The sequence below is a fragment of the Austrofundulus limnaeus genome, unplaced genomic scaffold (assembly GCF_001266775.1).
Source record: "Austrofundulus limnaeus strain Quisiro unplaced genomic scaffold, Austrofundulus_limnaeus-1.0 Scaffold828, whole genome shotgun sequence".
Classification (NCBI taxonomy): domain Eukaryota; kingdom Metazoa; phylum Chordata; class Actinopteri; order Cyprinodontiformes; family Rivulidae; genus Austrofundulus; species Austrofundulus limnaeus.
The window spans coordinates 114309-131429 of record NW_013953230.1 but is presented as its reverse complement, the minus strand read 5'-3'; the positions used below and the strand labels follow the sequence as shown (position 1 = coordinate 131429).

Genomic DNA, 17121 nt, shown 5'->3' with positions numbered 1-17121 from the left:
TTTGAAAGGAAAATGTTCTCATATTTTTCCCTGCATATTCCCTGAGAAAATATATTCTCATAGTGGATTTAGTGTCAATAAAGTATTTCTATAGTTTTCAAAATGCTTAAAAAATGGGAAGTTGATTAAATGTTTAATAATTTACTGGAATCAATAAAATGTCTCTGCGTCAAAAGAAGATCTCCTAGACACTGCCCAAGAAAACTTCAATAATTTGTGCATAAAGTTCCTTACATAAAAAATAATTTAATTTAATTTAATTTAAAAATAAATTAATAAACAAAGTTATTATAACCATATGTATTTTCCCCCCTTAATTAACATACAAGGAAAACACACAGCAAATTTATTTTGGCTTGAAAAGATTCAAAGATTTTCAGAGGTCATCTCTTTTTTTGCTGTTTTGAAAATTTCTGCAGAATCTCCTCTTTTTTTAGACTCATGACTGTCAGATACCTAACTTAGGGAGCTTGCTCTTGCATGAGCAACATCTTTTTTTTTCTTTCTTTTTTAAACCCAGAGTCAAGTTTAAGAAGATTTTAAAAAGTTTTTTTTTTCTCTCTGTCCAAATTCCAGTTTGTTGTCCTTCACGTCACAAGAAATTGCCAGTTTCTCCACCTCTTAAATGAAGCATACCATCAGGTGGCGCAAAGGGAGATGTGACGAGTTCTTAATATTAAAGTCATTAATGTATTTACATGGCGAGAGGGAAAGGGACGGTCTGGCATCAGGCTGGGAAAGAGGATGGAAACATTTTCAAGGGGTGAATCTTAGACTAAAACGACAAGAATGTATTAGATTACCAGAACCGACGCCTTGCCCGAGTCAATAAAGAAATAAAGAAATAATTGTTTAATAATAAGGCGGACGGACAGTGATTGCGCTGAGTGGATCCTTGATTTCGTCTCTCTGAGGAGCGAAACATTTTTCGGCTGCACGACTTGCTGAAGGTTTCTGCTGAAGATGGAGTTTGGCGAGAGGAAGAGGAGAAGGAAATCCCAGAGCTTTAAGCTGGTCACGGATGAAGAAGGTAGGCTGCTGCTGAATGAAGGAAGACGCGCTCATGTGTCTGTCTGGGTGTTTGTCTGGCGCCTGGAGCCAGCACAGACGACTCTGGAGACAAAAGCCACGACAATGAATGCCCAGTGTGTGCATCGAGCTTTAACAGCTGATTAAAACGGTAAAAGAATAGATTTTAAAAAAGGCCACCTCCCTATCATCAGCCCTCAATGTGATTTACTCTAATGAAAATGTTAAATCTTATTTCTAGGCATGTCCAAAATGAGAAAATCTGTTGCGCAGTCTCGTCATGTAGGCAGCCTAAACTGCACACTTCTTTTTTAATTTTAATTTTTTTTATTTGAAGCCCTAAAGCTGCAAAGCACCTTTCTCTAAAACTACTTCATACCTACAGGTGGTGGTGGTTCCTGCATGGGATGAGGAAGGGGTGGGAGGGTGTTCTGCTTTGGTTCACATCACAGACTGCAATTCCCTTTCTTATTTGCAGCTTTCTGATTCTAAACAAAATGATTTCAGATTGCGACCCGTCGATTGTGACAAATGCCAGTTCCAATGGGGAAACTAAGGTTGCTGCTGTGCCTGATGGTATGGACCGTTCTGAGGATTAATTTCTCCACCGCGTCATTGTGGATATCACTAATTACCTTTTGTGTAGTTTGGCTGCAGGGGGACGAGAGCGTGGGGATCAAAAGGCAAATCACAGGAATGATGAGACTTCTGAGTGATAGGTCTGCCAGGGTTTATCAACGTGTCGGATCAGAGCAGAGCAGCTCAACAAAGGAGCCCAAAGATAACCTGAACCATACTCAGACTCGAGTTCCATCTCCTGCGTCAGAGGACCTTCAGAGCAACAACTGGAGTTCTGCAGGGGACCCAGATCCTTCATCCTCATCCACCTCCACTTTAGGCCAGTACAGCACCAGGTCCAGAACACTCAGGATCCTCAACAGCTCAAAAGAACCAAACGGTAAGTTGACAGGGTTCAACAAGAAAAACTGCTATTTTCAGTCGCAAATTATTTTGTCCTAAACGTCAAACAGACGCAGACACTTCAAGGCAAATTCACACTTCACATTCTGTAGCCACTGAGCATGAAAGCACATTGCGCCCACGTGAGCACACACGTTAAACTGAAGACTGACTAATCAGGTCACCCTTTGCTTTGCTGCAGATGTGCTCCGTCCTGCCGTGCAAGAACTCCCCTGCTGTATGTGCAACTGTAAGGGCACCTTACAGGCCATCCTGCAGGAGCTGCGAGCCATGAGGCGGCTGATGCAGAATCGGAAAGGTCAAAAAGTGTGCATGTTATAAAAAAAGGAAACACATCAAGGTTAACAAAAATAATAATCTAACACACTTTTGGTCTTTTTGTAGCATCTTTTGACAGGCAGGAGCAGGCAGGACCACCATGCCACCCTCACCTCAGTCCAGCTTCCACTCCTCGACGTCGTCCCCCCAAAATAAGACCAGTCTATAAAGTGACTCCACTATCCAACACGAGGAGACTCAATACTCCTCTGGGTGCATCGGCACCTAAAACTGGTCCTACAGAGTCTGGGAGGAGGGAGGATGGTGAGAAACTAGACTCGTCTCCACTCAACATGCATTCAGTTCCCTGTGATGTTTCTGTTCTGCCTCCTCACAATCCTCCCCTGAGCCAACCCAGGGAGCATCAAGGGTCAGAGGTATGGGAACTCATTTATGAATTCATACTTTTTTAATTTGTTGCTAAATCCTGATTTAAGTATATTGGACTCATTCCCATAGAAACAGTCCAAACACATTTTATCCTATTAAATAATAAGTAATACACACTCTGACATTTAGCAGATTAAAATGTACACATTGATTTAATCCAACTAAAACTACCAGTATAACTTAGCACAAAAAGTAAGGACATTTGTGTTTGTTAGATTATTTATTTGTTGTAACAATGCTTCTTGGCAATAAATCTTAAACCTTTAGAAAGCCTGGTAATTTCCCTTTTAAATGGTGCCACATTTGTAAGGAACATGCATTTGTGGGATGAGTAGTAGAGCTGAATATTTGGGTTACACACTTGAAAGATTTGCCAAACCCACTCTGCCAAACAGCTTTCGCTGTTGCTATTGACACTTGTTTTAAGCTTCTGGTACTACCAGGGGCTGCCAGTTAGGTGCTGATAAGACTTATTGCCAAGAAGCATTGTTACAACAAAGAAATAATCTACAAAACAAATACATATTTTTTGGTGCTAAGAAATTATCTTCTATCCAGCATATCACTCGTCACCTTTTATGTCAGTTTGTAACTGATTTCCATCTACTACCACACCAAACTTCCACTCACTAAACACATATTAAATGTATTGTTTGATTTACTCGCAGTCTGAAGTTCGTCTTGCAGAAGATTTTGATGTGTTCATCTCAAAGGCCCAGCTGGACTCCATTCTGGTTAACTATACTCGCTCTGGAAGCCTGCTTTTTCGCAAACTGGTACGCTCCGTTGTTGTTTTTTAAAAACCAAATAAAAAGCCGATGTGATGTGATCAAATATGTAGATTTCTTAAAGTACAGATTAGCTTTTCAATTTAACTATTACCCTATACTGTAAAAAGTCCACAAAATGTACTTAGCACAAAAAGTAAGGCGATTTGTGTTTGATAGATTATTTCTTTGTTGTACCAATGCTTCTTGGTGATGAATCGTATAGCAGGAACCTGTTTGGAAGCACATGCTCAGCTCTCAAATGCATGTTCCTTACAAACGTGGCACCATTTCAAAGGGAAATTAACAGGCTTTCCAACTAAGAAATAATCTATCAAACATAGACCTCCTTACTTTTTATGCTAAGTTCAGTTGGAGAAAAGTACGGATGTTCAAGTCCTGTGTTTGTGTGCTGTCAGGTGTGTGCCTTTTTTGATGATGCCACTCTGGCGAACTCACTGCCAAACGGTAAAAGGAAACGAGGGCTCAATGACAACCGGAAAGGCTTAGACCAGAACATTGTTGGTGCCATTAAAAGTAAGTGTAGAAACAAGTGGATAAATTTGTCTTTTTTTTGGACACTGTTTTATGAAGGAGACTGTCATTAATTTGTGTAATCAGTGTTTACAGAGAAATACTGCACTGAGCACAGAATAGAGAAGCTGCCTGGGCCTAGAGACTGGGTCCAGATCCTTCAAGATCAGATCAAACTTGCCAGGAGGAGGCTGAAACGAGGTGTGCTTTAAACTCATTTATCTCTCTGAAACTAAACATACTGCATATTTATGTTAAACTTTTTATTTTTGCTTCAATAGATGCAGTGCTGGAATGGTTACAGTTAAAGCTGCCATATTGATACTATTGTTCTGCTTTATTGATATTAAAGTATTTTAGTAACCCTGCTTTTCTTGTCTCATCAGATGCTGCAGAAACTGAGGAAAACTCAAATAGACCATCCACAAGTATGAACCTGACATAAAACTGTTCACATCCCTGCATGACAATCATCCTCACAGCAGGTGGATTTGTTTGCTTTTCCTATTTGGAATCAGGACTTTTTGTCCCACATTGGTTTGTCATCTTACATAGTTTTTTTTTTCATCAACTCCCCCTCGGAGCGCACAATGAGCCTTACCTCTCCTCACTCCATTGTCGCAACATACCCACAAATTGGTGTCTCGGGCTCTCTCCTCGTCGGTTCACAGGTCTTTGTCATGCTGTTGTGGTGACATCTGACATTTTCACGCAGCTTCCCAAAATGTCAACTAATTATCTTTCCAATGAGCATCGTTTCCGCTCCTTCACCTCCTTGCTGTAGCCGCAGCTGTCAAAATAAAATTTCTCAACATGCTGCATGTGCTTATATAAATTCAGTAATTTCTTTGGTGATAATAAATTACATCTCAATAATATTCTTCTTCTCTCTCTGCAGGCTGCGACTATAGTAAGCCTGATTGCACGGAACAGAACCTGAAGAACATGTCGGGTTGATTCAACAGCTGCCTCAAATGGTTTTCAGCAAATTTGTCGTCTTCATTAATTACTCTGACTTGACGCACTTCCTTTGTGACTGCAATGTTGAATGGATATAAAGGTAAATAGGAGGGCCAAAGGAAAAATATGACTCATCTGTTGGTCTTTGTAATGAAAACATACAGTGCACAATGTGGGCATATTTTTGTTTTTCGGGGCTTTTTTAGCGGGCACAAATAAACCTTGAAGACCTTGAATTTTGCACCAGGGGACACTGAGCGAATTAAAGAAGTGACTTATTGTTTACATTTTAGGCTGAAAAACCTCAATTTTGCCTATAAGTCTTAAGTGCTGTTTGAATAAAAGTGTTCATCCAGTATTCAGATGACATCTTTACATTTCCATAGTGAATAGTGCCTTTTTAAGTGACTTCAGTGGGTGTAATGTGCAGTACAGCAGCCACCTTATTTCCCAACATTACTGATGTATTTTTGGTATTTTTTATATTTAAAAAATAGATAAATGAGCCCCACCTTAATAAAAGCAATCAATCATGGCTATTATTGGTTTTTCTAAATATTGATTTTTTTATCATACACAATAATGCTCAATTTTGTGATTAAATTATGTATTTTTCTTTAAATATTATTAACTGTCCATATGGAAATTTTAGCTGTATCCACAAATAAATACATCTCAACAATTGTTTGTGTCTTTGTTATTGCATATTTGACAGAATATTCAACAAAATCACATATTTCTCTCTGAATGTCTCATGAGGAAAAAAGGGAAAATTTCAAACAAAAAGTTGCAAAATCATTTTAAACATTTTTTCTGCATGTTAATTTAAAAAGGCAGCAATCTAGACTTTTTTGGCTGATTAAAGCTTTTTTTTTTATTGAATATTGATATAGTAAAAGCAGACAAAGAGAAAATAATAAATAATTCAATAAAGACACTGCAAACACCTTACAAAATAATGAAAAATTGAAACAGAAAGGATTTCGAAAGGAACTACCAGCAATTTCCACACTTCTCAAACACAAATGAAATTTTCCATCTCCTGTGACTTTCAGAGTAGGAAAATATGAACATTTAAATTACCTTTTAAACTCTTTTTATATTTGAAGGACAAGGACAATCACATTAAATGCAATATCAATATTCTTAATATTTATAAATCAAACAAACAATAAAATCTCAAGTTATTTCAAGTCGATTAGGAATACTGTATTAAGGGGCTATCTGATAATGCAAATCATCCCAACCTAAGAATTTTTCAACGAATAATTCTATTAATACATTTTAAAATATTTTTTGAGTCTCAGAGCATTGAAAGTTATTAAATATGGATATATTCTTCTTTGCACGTCTTCGGAAAAGATTTGTCATGAAATTGACTATTTGGTCAGTTAAAAAAGGTGCACTGTTTTGGAACAAATGGTTTTGGATGGAGGCTACCTTCGTTTTCATTTGGATGATTTGTTAGAGGTAAAAGGAGGGAAACACTAAATTAAAGGTACACTCCATTGTATTAATACTGTTGGCAGACTTTTGAACTAGTTAAAGGGGATGTTAAAGCAGCCACCGTGCAATCGGAGGACCAACTGTTATCTGGTGAGTTTCCTCTTTGAATTATAAACCAGTTTTTATTTAGTTGAGGTAAGGCGTAACATAAAATATTTTAGGATTAAAATGTATTCTATTTAGAGTGATGTTTTACTTCTATCTTGAATTTTTTTGTGTAAAATACGACTTTTTGTTAGTTTTAGTCAGGCCATCTCTTAGGACACCTATTTCTAGCCTGAGCGCCTTCTGTTGCCGTCCCCGCTCTTCTGTCGGGATCCGCCGCTAACGTGAAGCTGGTAAGGGTACTCTGCTCAGAGGAATTAAAGGGGAAATGTTGCACGAATATAACCCCGCTTTAACCTTTAAGTCGCATCTAGGGCAGTTATAAACACGTATATTGCATGATACCATTACAAAGTTTATATAAGTGGCACGTTTAGCGTTTTTCTATTGATACGAACTCAGATGTTGCACACATCGCATGGCGAGGGAGAGGAAGGGGTTAATTTTTTCCGCCGCCGACATTTTTGTTCGGCGCTCTACGGGAACTTTTTTAACTTACATGTGCAAGGCGTTGTTTACATGATTCCCAACATGGCATCGTGTTTTGTTAGTCGTGTGCGGCGTATGTGTTTTTAGCTGCGTCTCTGGGATGCTAACAGCTTCGTTGCACAGAGCTGCTTCATGCTCATCAGCGCATGTATGGATCAGCGTTTGTTAGCTCTGCAGCTAGCCTCATTGAATCCCCCCCCCAAAATCCCCTGCATTTTCGGTGAAGCAAACAAGACACAGGAGGTGTAATTTACACTGTGGCCAAATATATTTTAAAGTTCGCCCCCTCCTAGAAGTGTAAAATACATCTTGCATTTAACAAAATAAAGTTATTCCATATAAACATCACTGCTGATGTTAGCCTGTACCTGAAGGGTTGAATGAACGTTGGATCATTTTGTCTCTTGAACGCCACTCTAGTGGATCAAAAGAGGTCCCTTGTGCAACTCCTGTGGTTTACACAACAAACTGGAATTATACTCAGTAGTGCGTTTTATTATGCTGTTAACTGACATATTTGTGGAGTCAGCTGCAAATTCACCACTTTTTGATAACCTTTGTCTCTTATGATAAATCCCTGTTAAGTATTTTGGGTTATCATTTCATTTGGGTTTAAATTAAATTATACCAAGGTTAATATAAAGTTGTTTGACTTCACTATGTACAAAAACTCTGTACTAAAGAGAAGTTGGACTATTGAAGCAGTAAACTAACCAGAGAATCGGGGGACACAAATATTTAAAACGACATGGAAGAGAATAATAAAAAATGTAACATTAGTCAAAAAGTTAACTGAAGATATTATCAGAAAGGTGTGAATGTTTTCATCAAGTTTACTCTTATTTTTTTTTAATTATTTGTTGTCTAACACAGTGGTTCCCAAACTTTTTGTCTTCTGACCCACAAAATATCCACGGCAAAACCTTGTGACCCCAAATATTACTGGTCTGAGTACACGAACTTCGTTAATAACCCTAAAAACACAGGATTTTTGACAAGCTAAACAGCTTGTACACAAATACAAYTACTTATTTTTACTTATTTTGTGTTTTTGTAATAATTATAGAGAAAATATTACATCAGCAATTATTTTGTTATCCTTTAAATTGATTTCTGGAGATTATCCAAGGTGCTTCATGACCCATAATTGGGTCCCAAGTCCAACTATTTTTGTATGATAAACATTTGTATCAGGTCAACAAAACACGGGCATAGTAACTATTTTTATACTACATTTATCCATTTTAAAAATACTAACCTCACTCCTTTATAACAACTAAGGCAAAAATGTAATTAATTCAMAAAATCTTTTCAGGACCCCACCTTGATGTTTCGGGACCCCACTTTGGGTCCCGACCCCAACTTTGGGAAACACTGGTCTAACAAATAGTACTTAAAGGGATTCTAATGCAGCATTCAGTGCATTGCATATATTTGAATATGATCAGCGTCAAAGGTGATGTTAGCTTTAGGAAGACAAAGGTTGTTTTAATGCATGCTTGCAATATTCTGTTTTGATGATGTTGCATATAGAAGACAGTATTTAAATAGTATTGCAATGTGGCGAATCAGTCTGCTGTTCTTGTTCCTTTTTGTGACTTTGTTGCTAAACACCAGTTTTGCCTTTTCTTGGGGATCAAGGACCCAGAATTTCTTCAGAAATGTCGGTGAGGGAGTCCTTTAACCCAGAAAGCTATGAGCTGGATAAGAACTTCAGGCTCACACGTTACGCTGAGCTCAAGGGCACAGGATGCAAGGTTGGTAGTGTATGAAAAACATAAAAAAACACACATTTGAACACAATACTGTACAGTTAAATATTTATATATCTCTTTCCCCCACTGACAGGTTCCTCAAGACGTTTTACAGAAACTACTAGAATCCTTACAGGAAAACCACTATCAAGAAGATGAACATTTTCTCGGGGCAGTTATGCCTCGACTAGGTAAAATGATCTTACTTGATCTGCTTGATGCTTTAATTTATTTAAAATTAAAGCAAATGTTTTTTTTCTGAAGTGACAACAGTAGCTCTTCCACAGTAGAAAACAATAAATTGTCGGCATAATACTTTGTTGCTGCATCTGATATGAACAAGTTGTTCACTTTTAAAACAATTCCTTCTCTTTTTAAGGATATCTGTCAAATAAGGCTCATCGTTTGGTGTTTAATACCTTTTTTGTTTGTTTGTTTTGCAGGCATAGGCATGGACACATGTGTCATCCCTCTCAGACACGGTGGGCTGTCTCTCGTCCAGACAACAGATTACATTTATCCTATTGTGGATGACCCCTACATGATGGTACGGCTCTTTCACTCATTTATTTCTCTCTCTGCCTCCTTAGTGCTTCATAAGTAATCAAACATTGTTAACAGTGTTTTGTTTTATGTGCATTCTTAGGTTTGATGTAAAACTCTGCACACAAAGGCTTTTGAACCTATTTTTTCATCATTTCTGTCTTTGTAGGGAAGAATTGCTTGTGCCAACGTTCTAAGTGACCTGTACGCCATGGGAGTGACAGAGTGTGACAACATGTTGATGCTTCTGGGAGTCAGCAACAAAATGTCAGAGAAAGTAAGAAAGATGTTATTGTGATGCAATTTTTAATAATCAGAACACAGGGATGATATTGAACACTGGTACGAAAAATATTAGGCTTTATAAATTGTCTTACGTTGTTAGAAGGAGTATCATGCTTATTTCTTCTCTTATTGTGAATATTATAAAAATAAAGACACAGGTGCTGGTCATAAAATTAGAATATCATGAAAAAGTAGATTTATTTCAGTAATTCCATTTAAAAAGTGAAACTTGTATATTATATTCATACATTACATACAAACTCATATATTTCAAATGTTTATTACGTTTAATTTTGATGATTACAAATGACAACAAATGAAAATCTCAAATTCAGCATATCAGAAAATTAGAATKTTGTGAAAAGGTTCAAAATGGATGGCACCTGGTACCACACTCTAATCAGCTAATTAACTCAAACCACCTGCAAAGGCCTTTAAATGGTCTTTCAGTCTAGTTCTATAGGCTACACAATCATGGGGAAGACTGCTGACTTGACAGTTGTCCAAAAGACGACCATCGACACCTTGCACAACGAGGGCAAGACACAAAAGGTCATCGCTAAAGAGGCTGGCTGTTCACAGAGCTCTGTGTCCAAGCACATTAATAGAGAGGCGAAGGGAAGGAAAAGATGTGGTCGAAAAAAATGTACAAGCAAGAGAGATAACCGCACCCTGGAGAGGATTGTGAAACAAAACCCATTCAAAAATGTGGGGGAGATTCACAAAGAGTGGACTGCAGCTGGAGTGAGTGCTTCAAGAACCACCACACACAGARGTATGAAAGACATGGGTTTCTTCTGTCGCATTCCTTGTGTCAAGCCACTCTTGAACCACAGACAGCGTCAGAAGCGTCTTGCCTGGGCTACAGAGAAACAGGACTGGACTGCTGGTGAGTGGTCCAAAGTCATGTTCTCTGATGAAAGTAAATTTTGCATTTCCTTTGGAAATCAAGGTCCCAGAGTCTGGAGGAAAAGAAGAGAGGCACTTCATCCACGTTGCTTGAAGTCCAGTGTAAAGTTTCCACAGTCAGTGATGGTTTGGGGTGCCATGTCATCTGCTGGTGTTGGTCCATTGTGTTTTCTGAGGTCCAGGGTCAACGCAGCCACATACCAGGAAGTTTTAGAGCACTTCATGCTTCCTGCTGCTGACCAACTTTTTGGAGATGCAGATTTCATTTTCCAACAGGACTTGGCACCTGCACACAGTGCCAAAGCTACCAGTACCTGGTTGAAGGACCATGGTATCCCTGTTCTTAATTGGCCAGCAAACTCTCCTGACCTTAACCCCATAGAAAATCTATGGGGTATTGTGAAGAAGAAGATGCAATACACCAGACCCAACAATTCAGAAGAGCTAAAAGCCACTATTAGAGCAACCTGGGCTATCATAACACCTGAGCAGTGCCACAGACTGATCGACTCCATGCCACGCCGCATTGCTGCAGTAATACAGGCCAAAGGAGCCCCAACTAAATACTGAGTGCTGTACATGCTCATACTTTTCATGTTCATACTTTTCAGTTGGCCATCATTTCTATAAATCCTTTGTTTTTATTGGTCTTCAGTAATATTCTAATTTTCTGATATGCTGAATTTGAGATTTTCATTTGTTGTCATTTGTAATCATCAAAATTAAACGAAATAAACATTTGAAATATATGAGTTTGTATGTAATGTATGAATATAATATACAAGTTTCACTTTTTAAATGGAATTACTGAAATAAATCTACTTTTTCATGATATTCTAATTTTATGACCAGCACCTGTATATAAGGAAGGAGTTGCAGTTTAGTGAACAACAATCAAATCTTGCTGCCACAGAAGGATCATTAACATCTTTCCAATGCAGGTTTCTAAGCTGTTAAGACTTCTGTTGGAAAGCTGGAGGAATTTTTGCCAGGCATTGTATATAAATTTTAGACAACTGTAAAAACATTGTGAAGCTCAAATGGTCCGATCAAGCTTGTCCTGTAGTTCGCAAGTGTCCAATTATTTATATATGTTTTAAACTTTACCATCTGCTGAAGTCTAGCAGAGTCTGGGTGCACTTTTCTGTACATGTCCTCATGCAGTAAAAAATGTGCATCCAGGTTGTAGACACTGCAGCAGCCTGACTGTGCAGGAGTGAGCAAAACAACAGTAGTAGTAAAGAAATGTCTTTTAATTTGGGACAGCTAATTTGACCTCTGTTTTCCTACGATTCACTCAGGTACAAGTTAAATTGTTTGCTTAATGATCTGTGCACTAGTGCACTTTCTTTTTTAAAAAGAAATAAGACATTTCACACGTTTAGCTAACTGCGTCTTAGCAAATCTTGCTGACCAGGGAGTCAAAACAGTCACTGATGTATCTGAAGGATTTTTTTCACACTTACACAGAGATTTCTTCTGTTATTTAGGAGAGCAACACAGCAAAACTAACAAGTCGATGTGGACAGCTTAAAAAACTAGATTATAAATGTGAATTCATCATTTGCCTGAATCTGTTCTTGTACTTTCTATTATAAATCCTGCCATCTGTGGTCTTTTGTGTTCTTCTTAACATTTCTGTTTGTTTACAGGAAAGAGACAAAGTCATGCCTCTGATCATTCAGGGATTCAAAGATGCTTCAGAGGAGGCGGGCACATCTGTCACAGGAGGACAAACTGTGCTCAACCCCTGGATAGTGATGGGAGGAGTGGCTACAACCGTCTGTCAACCTAACGAGTTCATCATGTAGGAATGAGTTCGTGTTAATGGTTTTTTCCCTCTACATCTCTGGTTGCTCTTTAATAAAAAAATGATGCCATGTTTATTTCTCAGGCCTGACAACGCAGTCCCAGGAGATGTGTTGGTGTTGACTAAACCTCTGGGAACACAAGTGGCTGTTGCAGTGCATCAGTGGTTAGACATTGTAAGCTCGGTGTGCCCGGTCAGTCGTTTACGTGTTCTCCTCCACATTCACAGTGCTGATTGATGGATGCTTCTGCTCTGTTTCAGCCTGAGAAATGGAACAAAATCAAGTTGGTGGTAACACAGGAAGATGTAGAGCTGGCCTACCATGAAGCCATGATGAACATGGCGCGACTCAATCGAACAGGTATGTCCAATAATGTGTCTTAAATTGAAATTGTGTTTCTGTATTGGACTTTTATTTGTTGTTGTTGTTATTTGAGAACTATTGAATTTTGAAACCACAGCGCCCTCTGCAGGAGCTTAATTGTATCAAAATTTTATTGGCAAATTCTACAGCATTAAATAGATATAAGGAAAAAGGAAAAACTAGGATACATTTGATATGATGTTGCATAACCCATCTACATAGTACAAATACGTCAGCAAGTTCGCAAATTCTTTGAGTACATAACATCAATTACATGATTCTTGAATTATTGGGTTTTATTACACAATAAAATGATTCATCCAGAATCACATGGGAGTTTTTCTTTTTGCCCTCTCCTGCAGCTGCCAGTCTCATGCACACCTTCAATGCCCACGCAGCCACCGATATCACAGGGTTCGGCATCCTCGGCCACGCGCAGACGCTGGCACGACAACAGCGGAGCGAGGTGTCGTTCGTCATCCACAACCTGCCAGTGCTCGCCAAGATGGCTGCTGTGTCCAAAGCCTGTGGGAACATGTTTGGGCTCATGCACGGCACCTGCCCAGAAACCTCAGGTAACTGTGCACAAGCTTCTGTTCCTCTCTGTCTGTGCTAAGTGTTTGTTTTGATCTGCTTTCAGCGTAAGACATCTTTATTGTAGAAACGTTTTTTTTAAATCATTATTTATTGTTCACAGAAACAAAGGTTTAGTCAGGAGAGTCATCAAAGTAAGACTGTATTTCTAAACCATAATTGAAACAGTGAGTCGAAATAAAAACCGTAACTCGTGACAGGTTAGTGCAATGACTTCCCGACATAATCCCTTTTTACTATGTTAGATAGGACCTGCAATGTGGTGATGACGATGCTCAAACAATATATTGTGCAGCTCTAACAGTGGCTTTATGGTATATAATGGGTTCATCTAGCTGGAATTTGATAAAGTCTTTGATTAAATCCTGCATCTTTTTAAATATCTTTTTAATAACTACTGCTAAATTTTAAATAGAAAAATGTGAGATCTTATCGATCCAGTATTTTAACGGCCCTCTTATCAATGCTTTTCTATGGGAATAAAACCAAAAACAAAGTATGAATATGCAATTATTTTATTTCAAAACAATATAGAACATATAGTAGGGCAATATAATTTTTATTTGAATGTGAAATTTTAATTTGCATTGCAATAACTGCATGTCAAGTTTTTTATTTATTTATTTATTTTATTTTTTCAAATCAAATCCAGTACTTTTCAGTAAGTAGTACTGAATCGGTTACATATCTGATGTTTTTCAAAGCGACCTCAGTCTGAATGCCGTGTTTCATTTCATCTGGCTTCCATCAGTGATCCACTAACCTTGTTATGCTGTTTAAATCTTGTAACTCCACATGTATTCAGCATCAGATCAGAAGTCCAGTTGCTTCGTCTTCTTTTAATTTTCCATGTCCTGGATGACTGATAATCTCCAGAAAAATATTATAAGGTTGTGCGGATGTAACCCCTTTATTTACTACTCGTCACCAGTGAACTGAAGAACCACACACTCAGGACAGGACTTCTCTCGGCTTCACACCATTTATTCACACCAACTGTTACAGAAAACATAAAAGTGGTTGGTGGTGGTCTGATCGTAGCTCCTGCCCCTTCTCACAGAACGTCGGGCAGCAAAAGGGGTCGGCCTCTAACTTTTAACAATGTGATCGTATAGTTTTTAAGACAATATAATTTTCATCAAAATAAAACGAACACATAAAACACACATAACCTCTCCAAGATGTTACAAATGAACATTCRTTTCAAAAACATAACCATACCTGTTACAGAAAACATAAAAGTGGTTGGTGGTGGTCTGATCGTAGCTCCTGCCCCTACACAGCAAAATGAGTACAGTTATTTCACTAACATCATTCAAGCACGAGGCACGGTTGCTAACAGCTAACGACYCTAACAGATTCAGCTAATTTACTCTCCATAGGCGATAAACTGCAGCGTTACAAACTCTTAGCAGTGGAATTACAATAGAAGCAGAATCACAACATCATCTAASCATTTTACTCATCAGAAGTTTGTATACTTTTAGRTTGAYACTTCTAATAAATCACGGAGCTTCATCAGTCCATACCTTCTCACAGAACGTCGGGCAGCAAAAGGGGATGGGCTGCTAACGTCCTGCGGTTATATTTACCACCACCCGCCACTAGGAGGCGCCAAAACCACATAAACAAAAAGAACCCTGAATACATGTAAGATTGGATTAAAACAGTTTTCCCAGACAATAAGAACACATTTTATAACTCCTTGCAAATATTTGGTGCAAAACAAGTAAAATATAAAAAAACTGTAATTGTATTTTGACAAAATTCAATAAACAATAACAACCCTGTTACACGGACCATATCAATGCTAAAGTTACTTGATCGATATTTTAGTTTTAGCACGTCGCTTTGTACCTAAAATAAAATGCTGCACCGGAGCATCCGGTCAGTGGCAGGTTCAGGAATAAACACTGAAATAAACAAGCATGTCAGGTAATTATTTAATCAGCTCTGGTTGCACAACAGTGTCAGAATCGACATGCTAACGTGTAGCATCTATGTTTGGCTACTTCAATAAACACCATGCTGATTGCGATGTCACATAATCCTGTGTTGTTAACAGCCTGTCCCTTTTTGATCAGTCGCACTGCATAGGACAAGCAGGCTGTGAGAGGAAAAGAGAGCTGTTTTTTTCTCTAAACAACAAAGTATGTGCCGTGTCTGCACTTGTCATGCCACTATTCCTGTACCTTTAACAGTACCGCTAAGGCTGGAACTGTTCTATTCGTTCAAAATGAAACCTGTGGCACCAGTGCTGAAAAAATGTCAGGTTTCAGTAACCATTCTTTATACGTAACAAACTATTTTTGGAAGATGGCTGTCTCAGTTGTGTATTTTCCTCCCTCACGTTAGTTTTTTCGATTCAAAAGAAAAAAAATCATTTCTGAATTTGAGCTGAAATACAGAATGTACCATAATATTGTTCTTTCCTTTTCCAGGAGGCCTGCTTATCTGTTTGCCCCGGGAGCAGGCTGCCCGCTTTTGTGCCGAAATCAAGTCCCCAAAATACGGAGAGGGCCACCAAGCATGGATCATTGGGATTGTAGAGAAAGGAAACCGCACGGCTCGTATCATCGACAAACCACGAATCATAGAGGTGACGCCACAAGCATCCACGCAGAATGTCAACCCAACACCCGGGGCAACTTCCTAAACCTCCGTTTCATAGACCTGAACCCGAAACCTCTGTTGAGAGATTTTAGACCTATAAACTACAAAATCATTGTAGAGTGTTGAAATATGTACACACAATAGTAAAAAAGAAAAAAAAACACAACTAAGACTGGGTTGGCGTGCATTATCATGGAAAGAGCCCCTCTCTGTGACCTCGAGGACATGTCACCACCCAGTGGACTCAAGTGGCAGTGTCCCCGTGATATGAAATAGACAAAAAATAGAGCATACTTATTCATTTGCCTTTTCTGTCTGTTTTGTTCAATGTGCTTGATTGGCGGGCAGCTTCTGATAAGAGTGATGATGGAGACAATAATCTGATTCATTTTGAATCTTTGCAAGTCTGGAATCTGTTGCCTCTCTGTCTCTTTTCAAATTGCTCTCCTCAAACAAGCAGACCGAGGTTTTGGCGTTTTTTGTTTGTCGTCCGTTCACGTTGTACAGTTTAAAAGCCTAGTTTTTAGTTTGTTGCTGTAACTGATGCCTTGAAAGACATAATGTGAGCAGAATTGCTTGTTTTTTTTTATTACTTTTACTTTTTGTATCGTCCCCACATACTAATAAATACCAGATGGTTTTCTTCTTGCTACTCTGAAGCTGCGTTTGTTAAAGGTGTAAATTCAGTGGAACTGAGCTACTTTGTAAAAGCTTCAAATTAGTTTCCAACCTTAACGGTTTGCCACTCCACTGCACTTTGATTTTATTTTTTTAAGCTTTAGTTGTAAATGATGGAAAACCACACCTGCATTCCCAGCACATCCTCATATTTTTTGACATGGGTTTTTATTGAAAACATCTGATATTCCTTTTTTTTTATTGTATCAAAGAACCGTTTGCTCTGTGAACTCATTACCATTTTGGTATTTGGTACATTTGGTTTGATGCCTGGTGTACTGAAAGCAAATTGACGTTGAAGATTACAGCTGGTTACTTTTTTTTCCTTTAACCTAATGGAGTGGAAAAATCTAGAAGACTTCCGAAAATGTAAGAAACAGGATATAAAACTCGGTTTTTCCTTAGCTTCCAATAAAACTCTCTTGTAAAACATTGCATTTTTTTGTTTTTATTCTGAAAACATTAGTTGTTTGAATTTAAAAAGTAATTATT

General features: G+C 38.3%; 2 protein-coding genes and 1 long non-coding RNA gene across 5 annotated transcripts; 2 read left to right on the top strand and 1 right to left on the bottom strand.

The window, feature by feature from the left end:
• The first annotated feature begins 638 nt into the window (after window positions 1–638).
• On the top strand, window positions 639–5663 carry bend7 (BEN domain containing 7). Of its 2 annotated transcripts, none has more exons than XM_014028897.1 (10): window positions 639–1030; window positions 1537–1605; window positions 1676–1987; window positions 2192–2308; window positions 2395–2705; window positions 3387–3494; window positions 3905–4022; window positions 4107–4220; window positions 4406–4447; window positions 4918–5663. In XM_014028897.1, exons 1-10 carry the CDS (start codon window positions 964–966, stop codon window positions 4974–4976), a joined length of 1317 nt encoding a protein of 438 aa, XP_013884351.1. In that variant the 5' UTR covers window positions 639–963; the 3' UTR covers window positions 4977–5663. The 2 variants fall into 2 exon arrangements, with proteins under 2 accessions (XP_013884351.1, XP_013884352.1); XM_014028898.1 differs by lacking the exon at window positions 639–1030 and adding an exon at window positions 1050–1180.
• An 819-nt stretch (window positions 5664–6482) lies between these two features.
• On the top strand, window positions 6483–17059 carry sephs1 (selenophosphate synthetase 1). Of its 2 annotated transcripts, none has more exons than XM_014028900.1 (10): window positions 6483–6575; window positions 8721–8836; window positions 8928–9024; window positions 9277–9380; window positions 9546–9653; window positions 12223–12377; window positions 12465–12555; window positions 12642–12741; window positions 13107–13319; window positions 15780–17059. In XM_014028900.1, exons 2-10 carry the CDS (start codon window positions 8741–8743, stop codon window positions 15992–15994), a joined length of 1179 nt encoding a protein of 392 aa, XP_013884354.1. In that variant the 5' UTR covers window positions 6483–6575; window positions 8721–8740; the 3' UTR covers window positions 15995–17059. The 2 variants fall into 2 exon arrangements, with proteins under 2 accessions (XP_013884354.1, XP_013884353.1); XM_014028899.1 differs by lacking the exon at window positions 6483–6575 and adding an exon at window positions 6728–6823.
• Window positions 14302–15792, bottom strand: LOC106532766 (uncharacterized). Its single transcript, XR_001312138.1, has 2 exons — window positions 14868–15792; window positions 14302–14613 (listed from the first exon to the last, which is right to left on the bottom strand). It is a non-coding gene; the product is annotated as an uncharacterized LOC106532766 (long non-coding RNA).
• Window positions 17060–17121: the final 62 nt, after the last annotated feature.

What these genes read in the sequence shown, in the direction of transcription:
- sephs1 (XM_014028900.1), top strand. Translation starts at nt 8,741, where the DNA reads ATGTCGGTGAGGGAGTCCTTTAACCCAGAAAGCTATGAGCTGGATAAG. An exon ending in TGGATGACCCCTACATGATG is followed by an intron (nt 9,381 to 9,545) that starts GTACGGCTCTTT and finishes CTGTCTTTGTAG; the next exon opens with GGAAGAATTGCTTGTGCCAA. An exon ending in TGCATCAGTGGTTAGACATT is followed by an intron (nt 12,556 to 12,641) that starts GTAAGCTCGGTG and finishes GCTCTGTTTCAG; the next exon opens with CCTGAGAAATGGAACAAAAT.
- bend7 (XM_014028897.1), top strand. Translation starts at nt 964, where the DNA reads ATGGAGTTTGGCGAGAGGAAGAGGAGAAGGAAATCCCAGAGCTTTAAG. An exon ending in GGGAGCATCAAGGGTCAGAG is followed by an intron (nt 2,706 to 3,386) that starts GTATGGGAACTC and finishes ATTTACTCGCAG; the next exon opens with TCTGAAGTTCGTCTTGCAGA. An exon ending in CATTGTTGGTGCCATTAAAA is followed by an intron (nt 4,023 to 4,106) that starts GTAAGTGTAGAA and finishes TTGTGTAATCAG; the next exon opens with TGTTTACAGAGAAATACTGC.